Source organism: Pediculus humanus, genomic scaffold (assembly GCF_000006295.1).
Source record: "Pediculus humanus corporis 1103172107623 genomic scaffold, whole genome shotgun sequence".
In the NCBI taxonomy this organism is placed as follows: Eukaryota; Metazoa; Arthropoda; class Insecta; order Psocodea; family Pediculidae; genus Pediculus; species Pediculus humanus.
Window position 1 is genome coordinate 32,601 of NW_002987236.1, and position 14,420 is coordinate 47,020.

The following is a 14,420-nucleotide window of genomic DNA, read 5'->3' on the forward strand; positions in this document are numbered from 1 at the left end:
ATACCGGTTTTTGTTGTTACGTAAACGATTAAAGTTTTTACGTAGTAGTAAAACTTCACGCGTTTGTACGCGAAATAGTGCGTGCGTACGCGTAAGTTTTATTACGCAGGTGTTAAAAGTGGAAAAACTGATAAAGTATTAAAGCTCTTAGAAGGTTTGCCATTCATTCAAAATTCGATACTCGTTAAAAAATTTATTATTGTAAAAGAGTCGTGATATTAAAATTAATAAATTTTTTTTTTAAACGAGTGGTTAGGTGCGCGTGCGTGCGTGCGTACGTGCTTGCGTGCGTGCATGTGTGTGTGTGTGTGATTGCCTTTTATTACAGAAAAAAAAAAAAAACTACTCGATCACGTTTTCACCTTGAAAGATTACCAAATTCCTCAGGGGGAAATGAATCACAAAATACGTTTGAAATCTGCGTTTTCCGGCTTTAAAAAAAAAGAAAAAGAAAAAGAAAGAAAATAATAATAATAATAATAATAAATGACCTCACAAAGACTTTAGACCGTAAAAAAAAATTTTTTTTTTAAAAAAGAAACATTTTGTCGTCGTCGTAAAAAAAAAAAAAAGTCACATCGGTCCGCGCGACATCCCGGAAATAGTTTTGACGTGAAACGCGTGTGTTCGTGCTCCGGAATAAATTCATCATTTACCAACAACTACGACCCAACAACCTTTTTCGAAAGTGTTTTTTTTTTTTTTTTTTTTTTTTTTTGGGGAGCCATTTTTGTTTATTCGAATCGTTATTTTGAATCAATGAATGTCCTGTCTTAACGTATATTAAGTTAATCGACGATGATGATGACGACATTTAAGTCATTTTGTCAAGGGGTTAAGTGATTGACGTTTACCCGTGACACCAAACATCACGAAATTATACGAAAATTACGAAAAAAAAAAAATTTATAATAATAAAATGATGAGCGCGAACGGTGAAAGTATAAAAAGTAAAGAAAGTTTCCCCCCTCCCCCCATTTAAAAAAAAAAAAAAAATGAGTTAGTGTAAAACAAATTAAAAAAAAAAAAAAAAACGTAAGAGAACGTGAAATCTCCTTAAATAATAATTAAATGGATAAAGACACGGTTTATATGGCGTCGTTGGTGCCACGTCAGTAACATTGTCAAAAAGTTAATACAAATCGATTTGAACGAGAGTTCCCGAAAAACCACAATAATAATAATAATAATAATATTAATGAATGTGCCGAAAATGGGATGATTACAAATCCGGGGAAGAGATACACACAAACAAACAATAAAATTCTATAAAAACAAAACCTAAAAACAATAATAGAGCGGATATCCGGTTTTGCCAGTTACCGAATTAAAAAGGAGAAAACATGTGAATGAAAGATAAATGACGACGAACTTTTCAAAAAAAAATAAAAAAATTTGTTGAAATATCGCCAGAGAATTTGTTGTTGTTGTGATTGTTATTGTTATTGTTATTGTTATTGTTCAAATTCAAGATTAAACAAATTTTTAAAATTCTTAATCGGAAATGAAAAAACAAAAAAATTTAATTATCGTCTTAAAACCCCCCCACCACCACATCCCCTTCCCCCCCCCCAAAAAAAAAAAACAATTTTTTTAAAATTTAAAATCCGACGTCGACAACCTTCCTACTCTTTAAGTTTTTTTTTTTTTTGAACGTCTTTAACCTACTTTAATGAGGAAATTATCATTATTATTATTATTATTAATATTAATATTACTCGGGCCTTAATCGTGTCGCAATTAATAAAAAAAAAAAAATCGTGGCAGGAAGTTTTATATCGTCATTTTTATGTTTGCAACTCCGTATAGTTTTTTAATATGATACCTGTGCACAAGTCATTCACAAAGAAAAAAAAGAAATCGTAATTAAGTGTTTGTTTGTTTGTTTCGGTTGGCGAACGTAAACGGCCCTTAATTATTATTGCGGTTTAATTATTATTATTATTATTATTACCGTCAATGTAATTTGTTTCCCCCTCCCCAACTCCCTTCTCTTCTTTATTTTTTGTTTTTTTCGAATAAAATCGAGTCGAGTTTTGTCACAATAGATTTTACAAATCGGGACACATGTCGTCAATCTTAATAATAATAATAATAATAAATTTGGATATTTTTCGAATAAATCGTAAAATTCAAGGTCGGTCGCCATATCGAATCGCGGTCAGGTAGTAGTAGTGGCACTAGTAGTAGTAGTTACTGGAATTTTGTCACGGAAGCAATCGACGACGCAAGAATTCCAAAAAATAGAGAGAGAGAGAGAGAGATATTATTTCCTTTTACGTCATTTGTTGTTTCTAAAGAAACGGGATCGAAATAGAAAATGTGTGTGCGTGTGTGCGTGTATGTAATTTTCTATTCACACGATGGAAGACACAAAGTTTTTTTTTTTTTTAGATAAAACAGACAATTAAATTCCATTAGTCACGGTTGGAACAATAATCGATTGTAACGTTTGTTGTGATCCCTCCCCCAAAAAAAAAAAAAGAAGAAACTTACCCTTTTTGTTTTTCTAAATCTGTCCTTCTTTCTCTTTCTCGAAAACGGGGTGAGACTGATGTTTGCCATAATGGTGTCTCTCACCTGAAAAACAAAAAAAAAAATAAATAAATTTTCAAATTGTTACACGGTATAGCGTTAATAATAATAATAATAATGGTGGTTAAATCACGTTCAAATATTTAATTAAAACTTTTACGTATATCATCATTATTATTATTATTATTATTATTATTACATATATTTAAAAATTGTTCAATTTGTAATTTTTTTTTTTTTTAAACGAAGGCAACCACAAATTTCAAATTAGGTCAAAATGTTAATTTCTCTTAAATTTGGCATTGACGAAAGAAAAATAATAATAATAATTATAATGACGCAGGAATTTAATTTCTCTTCTCGGCCGAATTGAAAAAAAAAATTTTTTTTGTTCTCGTTTAGATGATAATGATGATGGTAGTAGGCCATCGAAAGACTTTACCGAGCACAGCGTCACAAAACCGAGGATATATCACGGAAGAACGAAAAGAGAATTATCGAGGAGTCACGATCCCGGGGAAAAGGGTGGACACGCGCCGGATTTAATAATATCCCTACATCTCGACGGGATCGAAAGGATTTTAGAATTAACAATTAATTATGATCTCATAAGTAAATCGTATTTTGAAAAGACTCAAAAAAATGGATCGTACCACGTTCACAAACCTACACCGGACGTAAGTACTCCCCCCCCCACCCATTTGCCTTCGTCGTTCGAACGAAAAAAAAAAAAAAAAAAAACTTTTTTGTTGTTGTTGTTGTTGTTGCAGGAAATGGAATTGTGTCACTACAACGGGTACATACGTAACGTTCCCGGGTCTTGGGCCGCATTGTCGACGTGCACTCATTTGAAAGGTATCGTTCACGATGGAAAAGAAACGTATTACGTGGATAAAGGGCCCGAAGAGGGTTTTAATTACGTGTACAATGGAAAACACATTAATCCGAATAAAACGCTGTCGTGTGGATTTCCACAAAGTGACAAATTATTAAGGGTGAGCATTGGTAAAAGGTTACGAATCCCTCCCCCCATTTTTCTTTACGTTCGAGAGAGTATTTTTTTTGACCTACCAAAATTCAACAACGCTAATAATAATAATTATAATTTAAATTACTTTTTATCACTCTCGTTGTTGTTGTTATTATTGCATGCAAAAGGAGATTCCGTTAGTCCGAGGGATTTTCATTAGTTTGCCCTACAATTTCAAAAATCCGTGTCGAGAATAATTTTTTTTAATGTGGTTTAGAAATTACTAAATTAGTAGTAGTAGTAGAGAGGGGGGGAGGTCCCTGCGATCGTCCTTTCGTATTTGAAATAATGATTTTTTTTGTTTCTTTCGGACAGCTGAAAAGAGACACGGATGCCATACGAGGGCCTTACAATGCCAATCGACAGTCGAGATACGTCGAATTACTTCTCGTCGTCGATCACGAAGAATATAAAGCTTTGGGAGATTTGAAAGATGTTTACCAACATTGCAAAGACATAACGAATATAATCAACGCGGTCAGTGTAGCAAATGTAAAAACTGCCTACCTTCCTTCCGTTCGTTAATAGTAATTATTATTATTATTATTATTATTAATTTCAGTTGTTTGTTCCCTTAAACATTTTCATTGCTCTTATCGGCGTCGTCGTGTGGACTGAAAAAAACGAAATATTTTTATCAACAAACGGTGATAAAACGCTAACGAATTTTTTATTATATAGAAAAGAATTTCTGGTCAAGAAACATCCAAACGATAATGCTCAATTGTTGACGTAAGCTGCTAATTAATAAATTCGTTAATAATTTTTTTTTTTTCAATATATATTAAGAGTATATATGTGTGTGTGTGTATGTGTGCAGGAGAGTTCAATTCGACGGAGGAGTCGTAGGAAAAGCATTGAAAGGACCGATATGCACTTTCGAATACAGCGGTGGGATTTTCATGGATCACAGTTCCGTGGTCGGTTTGGTTGCCACAACGGTCGCACACGAGTTGGGTCATAATTTCGGAATGGAACACGATCGTTCGGATTGCGAATGTCCCGACGATCGATGCATAATGGCACCGTCATCAAGGTGAGGAGGAAGCGAGAAGAAGACTCGTTGTTGTTGTTGTTTGAACTTGAAATGATAATTGAAAAAAAAAAATTTGAATGGGAAATTCTTTGATAAAATGTGGGTGAATGATGATAGATAGAACACGAGTGGGATGAATGGATGTATGTGAAAAGGTGATGCGTGTGTGCGTGCGTGTGCGTGCATGCATGCGTGCGTGTACACGTTGAATTGAAGATTAACAGGTAGGGTTGTTCTGTACGTTTTGTAATTCGTGACCGTTTGAGGTGTATCAAACTAAATTCGATTGCGTAATGTATTTATAATTGTAAAAATGTCAAAACCCACGCGAGCGTAAGCTAATAAAGTAAACGAGTTTTTCCTTTTTTTTATAAATGATTATTGGTACCTATCGCGAGTTTTCCAAATCCGTATTATTTGTTTGTTTTTTTTTTTTTTTTTTTAGCGCCATGTCACCCTCTCATTGGTCCTCCTGCAGTCTCGAATTTTTAGCTCAAGCTTTCGAACACGGAATGGATTATTGTTTGAGAAACAAACCGACGAAACTTTTCGATTCTCCGGTTTGCGGAAACGGATTCGTCGAACCGGGAGAACAATGCGATTGCGGTTTGCCTCACAGATGCAATAATCCTTGTTGTAATGCCACGACGTGTATGTTGTTTGCCAACGCGAGTTGTGCAACCGGCGAATGTTGCGATTTTGAGGTACGCGGTTTTTTTTTTTTTTACCCAACATGCATCTCACCGAATGAAAAATGAAATAATAATAATAATAATAATGGTTTCGTAAATTTAGACTTGTAAACCTAAAGGAGCTGGAATTGAGTGCAGATCGGCCGAACACGAGTGCGATTTACCCGAATATTGTACGGGAGAAAGTGAATACTGTCCTTCGGATGTGTTCAAAATAGATGGAGATAGTTGCAGTAAGGGAAAAGTGAGTCAATTGTTTTTGTTTTCGTTAATTATGTTGGGGGGGGGCGGGGGTGACTGCTTTCTATGAATTTTTTCATTATTATTTGCGGAAATATTTCAGGCATTTTGTTATCAAGGAAAATGTCGATCCCATTCCGATCAGTGTCAATTATTGTGGGGTCCGAGTGGTAAAAACTCCGATACGAGATGCTACGAGAAAAACATTAACGGGAACATGCATGGAAATTGCGGTTATAATCGTTTAAATAAAACATACGTTAAATGTTACAGCGAGTAAGTTATGGTATTCGATTCCCCGTAATTTGTATTAATCGTGGATGATTAGAATTTTTCAACAAAATGAACCTGAACCTTTTTTTTGGACAGGAACGTATACTGTGGCATGGTACACTGCAGTCATTTAAACGAAAGACTGGAATTCGGAATGGAATCCGTTTCGATATTGGCTCATTCGTTTATTAACAGCGGTATGAACATTACCGCATGCCGAACGGCCATGGTCGATTTGGGACTCAACGAAATAGATCCCGGATTGGCTCCGGATGGTGCCAAATGCGGAGAGGGAAAAGTCAGTGTCGTTAACTGTCATTATAAAGTAACTTAAGAAATACATATTTTAACGAACATGTTTGTTTTTATTTAGATGTGCGTTAATCAAAAATGTATGTCCGTGGGAGATTTACGGAAATCGAATTTGGAATCTTGCCCTAATAACTGCAGCGGAAATGGAATTTGTAACAGTAAAGGTCATTGTCACTGTAATCGCGGTTTTGCTCCGCCTCTTTGCGCTTATCCCGGTGCTGGAGGCAGCACCGATAGTGGACCCGCGAGCGATCCTAATCGTGAGTTTTGTCGTCAAATTTTTTTTAAATTTTTTTAAAATTTTTATTCAATTTAAATTTTTTTTTTTTTTTTTTAGTTGGAAAAAGAGTCACGATCGCTTTGTATTTAGTTTTTCTCGTCATATTCATATTATCTATTTTGGCATTTTTATTTATCTACTACACGAGAGCTAATGTTAAAATCTGGTGGAAAAAATCTCCTACGAGACATACCAGCGCGCCGTAAGTATCGGGAATGGATTTCTCAATTTGTAAATAAAAAAAAAAAAAAACGCAATAATTAAAAATTTTTTTTTTTTTTTTTTTAGTTGGGAATGTAAGAGGCAATCGCCAGGACGAGGAGCAACGGTATTGCTTCCTGAAAATGTGGGCATAGTCGACGTTGGAATTATTAGAGATAGGTCTCCGGGTCCTAAAGCGACATTACTAAATGAAAAACAAGCTGCCGTTGTCACTCCGGCAAAGCCAAAAATTAACGATCTTCAAAGTGAATTGTTCGTCAAAGGAAAAGGTTTTACCATAAAACCCATTAAAAAACCGGGAGAAAGCGTTCCTAATTCTATGGTTAAAAATACAGAGTTCAATCATGAGAAATCGAACAATATTTTACCGCCATCTTATGTCAAATACGAAAAAGTCAATTCGAATCCAAACGATAACGATTTAAATTCGGGAATATATGCTAATATTGACAATAAGTGGAAATCTGAAAACGAGGAACCGCCTCCGATTGTGCCCTCGGCTCCAACTCTACCCAACGTAATTTTCGCAAATCCTAGAACCAAATCAAAAAACAAATCGTTGGTTTCGTCAAAAGAATCGTCGGATGTTACAGACGCTCCAAACGTGAGTTTGGGACCGTCGAGACCTAAAATTTCCGATCCGGTTTTGGAGGGAACCACTGCTAAGGAATTACTAGCGGACGGTGCCAATTTGGTACCGACGAGAAAAGCTCCCTCTATTCCTTTGACGAAAGCACCGAACGAAACCACAACAGAAGGATACGATAAGGAGTTGCCGCCTGTTCCCGATGACAGTTTTAAAAATAGACCCATATCTAATTCTGACAAATTAATGGATGAAAAAAAACTATTAAAAGAGCTTAAAGAAAACAAAGAGTATCCAGCATTGACGAAAATTGCCAGCTTGATGAAAAGCGCGTCCATTAATAGATCATCGAGCGTGAATGAGAAAAACAAAGCTAAAATCAAACCGGAAATAAGGAAACTAAAATTCGATAAGGAAAAACTTAAAAATATCGAAATATCGAATCCGATACCTCAAGTTGACTCCGGAGGCGCAGCGGAAAAGGAGACGACAAGTATATCGAGAGCTCAAAGCATGCGAGAACCTAGTCAGCCGAAACCTAATCTACAAAGTTTTGGAAGTATGCGAATTCCCAGTGGAGCCAATCGGCCAACGAGCATACACGTTCACAGTAGACCCACGTCACCGCCTCCGAGGCCGCCTCCTCCGAAAAACTTATCACAGGAGTATTCGTACGACGACTGTCTTAATCTCCTGACGGAAAAGAATGCTCCTCTGGCACAAATGGATAATTCTCCCACGAACAACATTTATGCCGTAATCGAAGACTCTCCGAAGCTGTCGAAAAAATTAGATAATAATGAACGGAAAGTTCATTTCGATGACGGCAGGTACGAAGAGCCTGTGGAATTGGAAAAATCCGAATCCCAGTCTGCGGAAAATAAGAAATCATTTAATAAAGTAGGAACGGGTAGTACGGAATCCATGGGGTTGCTGAGTGAAATAGTATCCGAAATACAAGCAAGAAATTTAGACAGTATTTATTCTTCGGGCACGTTGAAAAAAAAGAAAGAAAAGGAAAAAGGGTCGGAAAATTTCGGAGCGAGTAGTAATTCGAATAATTATTACGGTAACTTATCGAGTAATAAAAATGAACCCAAAAATTCAAATTCCACGGCGAGTTCGGAGTTTAATAACAGCGTGGTGAAAAATATCAATCAACCCAAACCCCCCATGATCTTCAACGATCTTAGCAAGAAAACAGGGAGCGAAGAAACTCCCAAAGTGAACAATACCGATGTAAATACCTACAAGCCTTTTAGCTCATCGTTAATTAGAAACAGTGGTCCATTAGCAAGCAGTTACAAAGACAAATTCGAACCGAAAATGACGACAGCGGATAAAGATTTAAAAAAAGACTTTTTAACTTCGAATAAAGAAGTCGAGCCTTCGATTAGTGGTAATAATAATAATAATAATAATTCGAACACTCCTTCATCGGCGAGTCCATTCGTCAAATCCTCATTTACGCGTCCTTCTCTTCTAAGTACTCCAACCCTACCAAAAACGACTCCTTTGTCGATCACGTCGAATTTTCCGAAAACACCCGAAGAGGATGATGGCGGTACTTCAAAGTCGTCGGTGAAAACGACGAAAACACTTTCGAATTTACCCGGTGGCGGTAACAATAAAAAAACGACTGAAAAAAACAAAAGTACTGATAATTTGAGCGGTGCGACGAAAATGACGTCTTCGAAGCCCAACGTCTTGTCGAGGAAACCATCGCCATCACGTAAAACGACTAGTCTCACGACGGAGAAAGAAGGAACGGTGATGAAACCATTAACGAGACCTCTTCCCTCTATACCGAAACCTTCGGTAAAAACCACGACGGAACCATCGAAAACGTCATCGAGTTCTTCTTTGAACAGGAAAAACAGCAGGGAAAATTTAACGAATAAAATTCCGAACGGAAATAAAAAACAATTCGGAACGGAAAGAAAACCGGAAATAAGTAAAGAAAAACCAGTGCCAAAGAGAAACGTCGCGGCGAACGGGACCGTGAGCGGATTACAAAGTAAATTCGAATCGACCGGAAACGTTAGTTTCGATAATAAAAAAACAGTTCCTCCAGTGACATCAACAAAGTCTAAATTTTCAAACGACAGCAACAGCAACAGCAACAAATCGAGTATTCCATGACATAAGAATTAAACAAATGGGGGTGGGAGGGTAAGGGGGAGGGGGGAATTAAATTTTACCGGGACCAGCGCGTGGTATTGCTCTGTGTGAGTGAATTCGTTCGTTATTAAACACAAACCTATCGTATATTGATAACGTTTTTTTTTTTTTCTATTTAAAAAGAAGAGAAATCGACTGATACGATAAATGAATAATAATAATAATAATTATTATAGTACTCGTTTTAGAGTAAAAAAAAAAAAAAAAAAAAAAAATGGAAATTTTAGAACAATTTTTTAGGTATCGTCGGTGTTATTATAATAAGGTTTCGAATACTTTTCCAATAGTAAAACAGAAATGTAATAATTTTAAGTCATTTCGTTTGTTTGTTTGTTTGTTCTGCACTTACTACAAGGCAATGAGAAAACGTTTATAAAAATTTCCCATTCTTTCCACGACGCCATTTTATTTCTATACCTTATTTGGGGGGGGGAGAGAGAAAACGTATAAACGTTCGCGTTAATATCGTGGCCTTAATTTAAAAAAAAAAAAAAAAAAAGAAAATTAACGACGATTACCTTTTTATCAAAGTTTCCTTATTGCCTGAATCATCTGTGATTTTTTTTAATTTTTTTCTTTTTTATTTAAAAAAAAAAAAAGTTTTAAATATATATATGCGTGTGTGAGTATTTAAAAACTCTATGACATTTTATAAATTATCATTAAAATATTTAATTTGTTTCTAGATTCGTACGGGGAAAAAAAACTTTTATTATTATTATTATTATTATTATTATTATTATTATTATTATTTCACGTAAGATTTTATTATTTAAATAAAAACGAAAAGAAATTAAAAGAAAAAAATTTTTTTTTTGGTTATTTCAACGGTCATTGTTGTTATCAATTGTAAATTATTATTATTATTTAGTTATAGGTAAACGTGTGCGTACGTGCGCGTGTGTACATATATATATAAATAAATATTGTTAAAACGAAACCTCTTTTTAATCGGTATAAAATTAATTAATAAAAAATAAAAAAAAAACTTTGAAATTTTTTTTTTTTTTAAACTAAACTACATGTAAGTGTGTACATGATTGTGACGTAATCAAAATGGCGGAGCAAATTTTTTGTCAAATATTCTTACAAATGGGTAAAAATCAAATATCTTATACATTTTTTTTTTTTTTTTTTCCAAATCGACATTTGCACAATTTTTTTAGTATTATTATTATTATTCGTTTGTTTGTTTTTGTAAAGATTAATGTAAAACATCTCACATATGAGAAAAATAAGAAAAAAAAGTAAAATAATGACACTTACAGTTTTGATGTGTTGTACTTTTACCATGAAATGGTAAAAATTGACAAGTAGTACTCGTTTTACCAGCCGTTGAAATATCAAAATTGTTTTTTTGGTTTCTTCAATTAATAATAAGTTGAGTAATTAATTGTTAATTATAGACAAACATCAATCAAACTGGCATTTCTAAAAGAAAGAAAAAAAAAAATTTATATATGTATATAATTATAATGTAAATCATAATTGGATTGTACAAGGTACAGAAAAATTTTCACTTTTTTTTTTTTGTTATTATCAATAATTTAATATGATGATAAATTAAAATCATCATTAATATATATTTAAATTCAATAAAATTGTTCTGAACCTTTATAAAATATTATTTGTTTTAAAATATTTAATATTCGTTTTTATGATTTTGATTTTTTTTTTACCTTATGTGCCGATAAAATGACTTTAATTTTAATTATTAAGTATTATTTTGAAATAATAAATTTTTATTTAATTATTTAAAGCGTAATTATTTATAATTATTCACCTTTTTCACTATTATTTAAAAAAAAAAAACTCGTATAAAATTTTTTACTTCCCGCACTCACTTAAACAACCGTTAAAATGTTCTCGAAGATTCTCGCGAAATGTTCTTCGAATGAGATTTGTCGTGGCTTTAGACAAACGTTTGACGTTTCATTTTAAAAACAACGTTTACATTTAACAATCCTATATGAAAATAACAAACTTTTTTTTCCTGTAAATAATTGCTAATAAAAGGTTTATTTTTAAGTTTTTGTGGAGTAAGTAAGTAAAATAAGTTTTATATTTGCTTATTTTAATAATTTATTTTCAATTTTAATAACTAAAAAAGGTTTTTTTTTCTAATCGTAAAAAGGGTAATTTTTTTGACAACTACTTTTTAAACTAAGAAAAAACAATTAAATGTCGAAAACTAAAATTCAAAATTTTTGTGAATGTTATAAAAAATTAAGTTTCTATGGTATTCCACAAAGTGAAAACGATAATGAAAATACGGATTACGAAGAAACCAGATTAGAAATCGAATATGGAAATACACTCAAATTTCCTAAAAAAATTAGAATTAATGATAACGTTAGAGAATATCCAAATGTTGAACATGAAGATTTGTCTGATGTTTTCGAGTGAGTTTTTTTAATTATTCACCTAAGGTTTATTGTACTTTATAAAAAATCTTTAGAGTTTTTTTTGTTTTTTGTCATGTTTCAGACAAATGACAAAAATTATTTTCGACATGGAAGATTTTGAAACAAACGTTTTAAGTTTTTGGATTCTCGATATGTTCATCGAAGGATTATGGACGGCACAAAATGCTGGAATGACTCACAAACATCAAAGAGCTACACTTTTATGGATAGCATATTTTTTCAATTACATACAAAGTACTTTCTGTTGTTTTACTATTTCATTTTTTTGTTTTAAACATGTTTCATAATACAAATTTCAAATAAAAAAAAAAATTGTTCTTGCTATCGCAGGAATGAATCCGTCTAGAGATCAAATGTTTGAACATTTAAAAGAATTATTATTTTCTCCTGGAGAATATACTCCGAAAAATTATACAGAAACAATGGCTGCAGAATCAGAAATTTCTTCTTCTGCAATTTATTCAAAGAGTGACGAAGAAAACTTATCTATAAATACACCAGAAACTGAATTTTGGAATTTACCCTTGCCACCATTTTTAGAGGATATAATTTCAGATGAAGGAATTTTTACACCACCACCTTATCGTTAGTTATATAATACAAATAACAAACCAACCTTTTATTTTGGTATTAAGTAAACAAATTTTTTTTTTTTTTTTTTTAGGTGATCCTGATACAAATATTTATGAATATTCAACATCGAATTCTTCTTCTAGTAGTTTAACTATTGCTGAAAAAACGAAAAGGAATATTAGCGACATGAATGTGATTTCAGAAATATTATACAGAATGTAATTATTATCATTTTTCATTCTACAACAAAATTAAAAAAACATTAGTTAATGTTAATATCACAATTTACACAACTTTTTAAAAACAAAAATTATAGATTTGCTAGATTTTGGGTTTACGCGGAAATTCAATCGAGCATGAACGATGTGAGAACTTTAAAATTGGTTCAACTGCCATATGAATTCAACATTCCGAAACATCTTCAAAAGTCTGACACTTATTCATTTGCAAATTATGAAAAGAAACAAATAAAAATTGATAAAACGGGAGAAGAAATTGAAACAGAACAAGAATTGCATAAAAATAATTACATATTACCACTCGAAGTAAAAATAATTAAATATTATTTATTTAATAAATTTTTTTTTTTTTTCGATTTCAAAAAATTGTATTTTTTTTTTTTTTATTCACCTATTTCCTTTTTTTTTAAAGTTTTCTCAAGAGGCAAATTATGCTAAAAAATTAGTTTTTGGAAAATCAGACAAAAAGGGAAAAATTGAAAAAAGAAAAATTTGAGTGGAAATTAAATGAAATTCCAAGTTAAGTAAGTGTCATAACAATTCATGATTTAAATTTTCATACAATATCGAATACCAAGGACCACAAATTAATTTTCTCTTTTGATTATTTATTAAACTGACTTTTGTAAATTTTGTTGTTTTTTCCAAATCTGAATTTATTCCCAATTGTCGATAAACATTCCATCCAGTTCCATACAGGTCTCCATTATCTGAAATATAAATTTTTCATTAGAATAACGATTTGTATGTTAATAAAAATTTTAAGAGGAAATAAACTCACCTATTTTGGCAATGGTATGCCTACTTCCGCAACTCACGTCAACGACTTTTATATTTTCTTCTTCCGTAATAATTTCAACGAAAATTGGCTCTGCTGCCAACGTGATTTCTTCATCATCTTCAAATGTTGCTAATTGTCCATAATTGTTCCATCCCCAACCGCACAAATCTCCAGAATCTGTAATTGCAAATGAATGCCAATTTCCAGCAGCGATATTGATTACTTTTAATCCTTCCAGAGCAGGTATTTGAGAAGGTTGATCAATTGAATTAAGTGTTCCATTTCCCAATTGACCCCTACTTTTAATTTTTGACACGATTATTAAAAACACTCAACTCGAATTCTTTTTTAAAATGTAATTTTAATATTTACCTGCCATTTCCAAAAGAAAGAACACAACCAGATTCTGTTAATATCAATGAATGTTCTAATCCTGATACAACATTAATAGCTTTTTCTGAAATGTTTGAATATATGATTTGTAGTTTATCATCGTTTGATAACGTCCAAACACTTCCATTGCTTAGAAGTAATATAAAACTGTTAAGATCTATTCTGTGTGATATAATACTAACTTTATTATCAATTTCCTTCCATATTTTTTCATTAAATTCATTCATAAAACTCAAATTCAATTTTCTCCATTTTGAATTTTTATAAGTGAATTTCCACAAGTTTAAATTTGAACTCGTGAGAAGGATTTCATCCGAACTGGAAAAACTATCGACAATGACTGGTTTTTTAATAACTACTTCATTTTTCGAATCTAATGATGATAAACCATGTATGACAAAATTTTCTTTTGTTTCAATTATGATAAATCTATGAGTACATTGAACATTATTTATTTTTTCAAATTGAACACAAGTCCAGTTATTTATTATTTTAGATGAGTCTCTGACACTACCACTACTACTACTGGGAAATTGATTGTAACCATTAAATCCGACAAAATGTAATGTAGACATTTATAATGAAAGAAACCTGACTTGGAAAAAAACTGATTGACAGATA

At 32.4% G+C, this 14,420-nt stretch overlaps 3 protein-coding genes across 3 annotated transcripts; 2 read left to right on the forward strand and 1 right to left on the reverse strand.

The window, feature by feature from the left end:
- Positions 1 to 2,652: 2,652 nt before the first annotated feature.
- Positions 2,653 to 9,348, forward strand: Phum_PHUM252150 (ADAM 19 precursor, putative; the record flags this gene model as incomplete). The annotated part of the gene is made up of 13 exons (XM_002426357.1): positions 2,653 to 2,668; positions 2,938 to 3,212; positions 3,306 to 3,530; positions 3,881 to 4,042; positions 4,128 to 4,297; positions 4,386 to 4,601; positions 5,047 to 5,305; positions 5,397 to 5,537; positions 5,637 to 5,809; positions 5,903 to 6,104; positions 6,180 to 6,378; positions 6,456 to 6,600; positions 6,687 to 9,348. The coding sequence occupies 13 exons, from the start codon at positions 2,653 to 2,655 to the stop codon at positions 9,346 to 9,348; spliced, it is 4,845 nt and encodes a 1,614-aa protein (XP_002426402.1).
- A 2,220-nt stretch (positions 9,349 to 11,568) lies between these two features.
- Phum_PHUM252160 (uncharacterized protein) lies at positions 11,569 to 13,063 on the forward strand (the record flags this gene model as incomplete). The annotated part of the gene is made up of 5 exons (XM_002426358.1): positions 11,569 to 11,789; positions 11,875 to 12,047; positions 12,144 to 12,398; positions 12,478 to 12,604; positions 12,703 to 13,063. 5 exons carry the CDS (start codon positions 11,569 to 11,571, stop codon positions 13,061 to 13,063), a joined length of 1,137 nt encoding a protein of 378 aa, XP_002426403.1.
- Positions 13,064 to 13,156: 93 nt separating this feature from the next.
- Phum_PHUM252170 (uvb-resistance protein uvr8, putative) lies at positions 13,157 to 14,374 on the reverse strand (the record flags this gene model as incomplete). The annotated part of the gene is made up of 3 exons (XM_002426359.1): positions 13,157 to 13,335; positions 13,407 to 13,705; positions 13,779 to 14,374. 3 exons carry the CDS (start codon positions 14,372 to 14,374, stop codon positions 13,157 to 13,159), a joined length of 1,074 nt encoding a protein of 357 aa, XP_002426404.1.
- Positions 14,375 to 14,420: the final 46 nt, after the last annotated feature.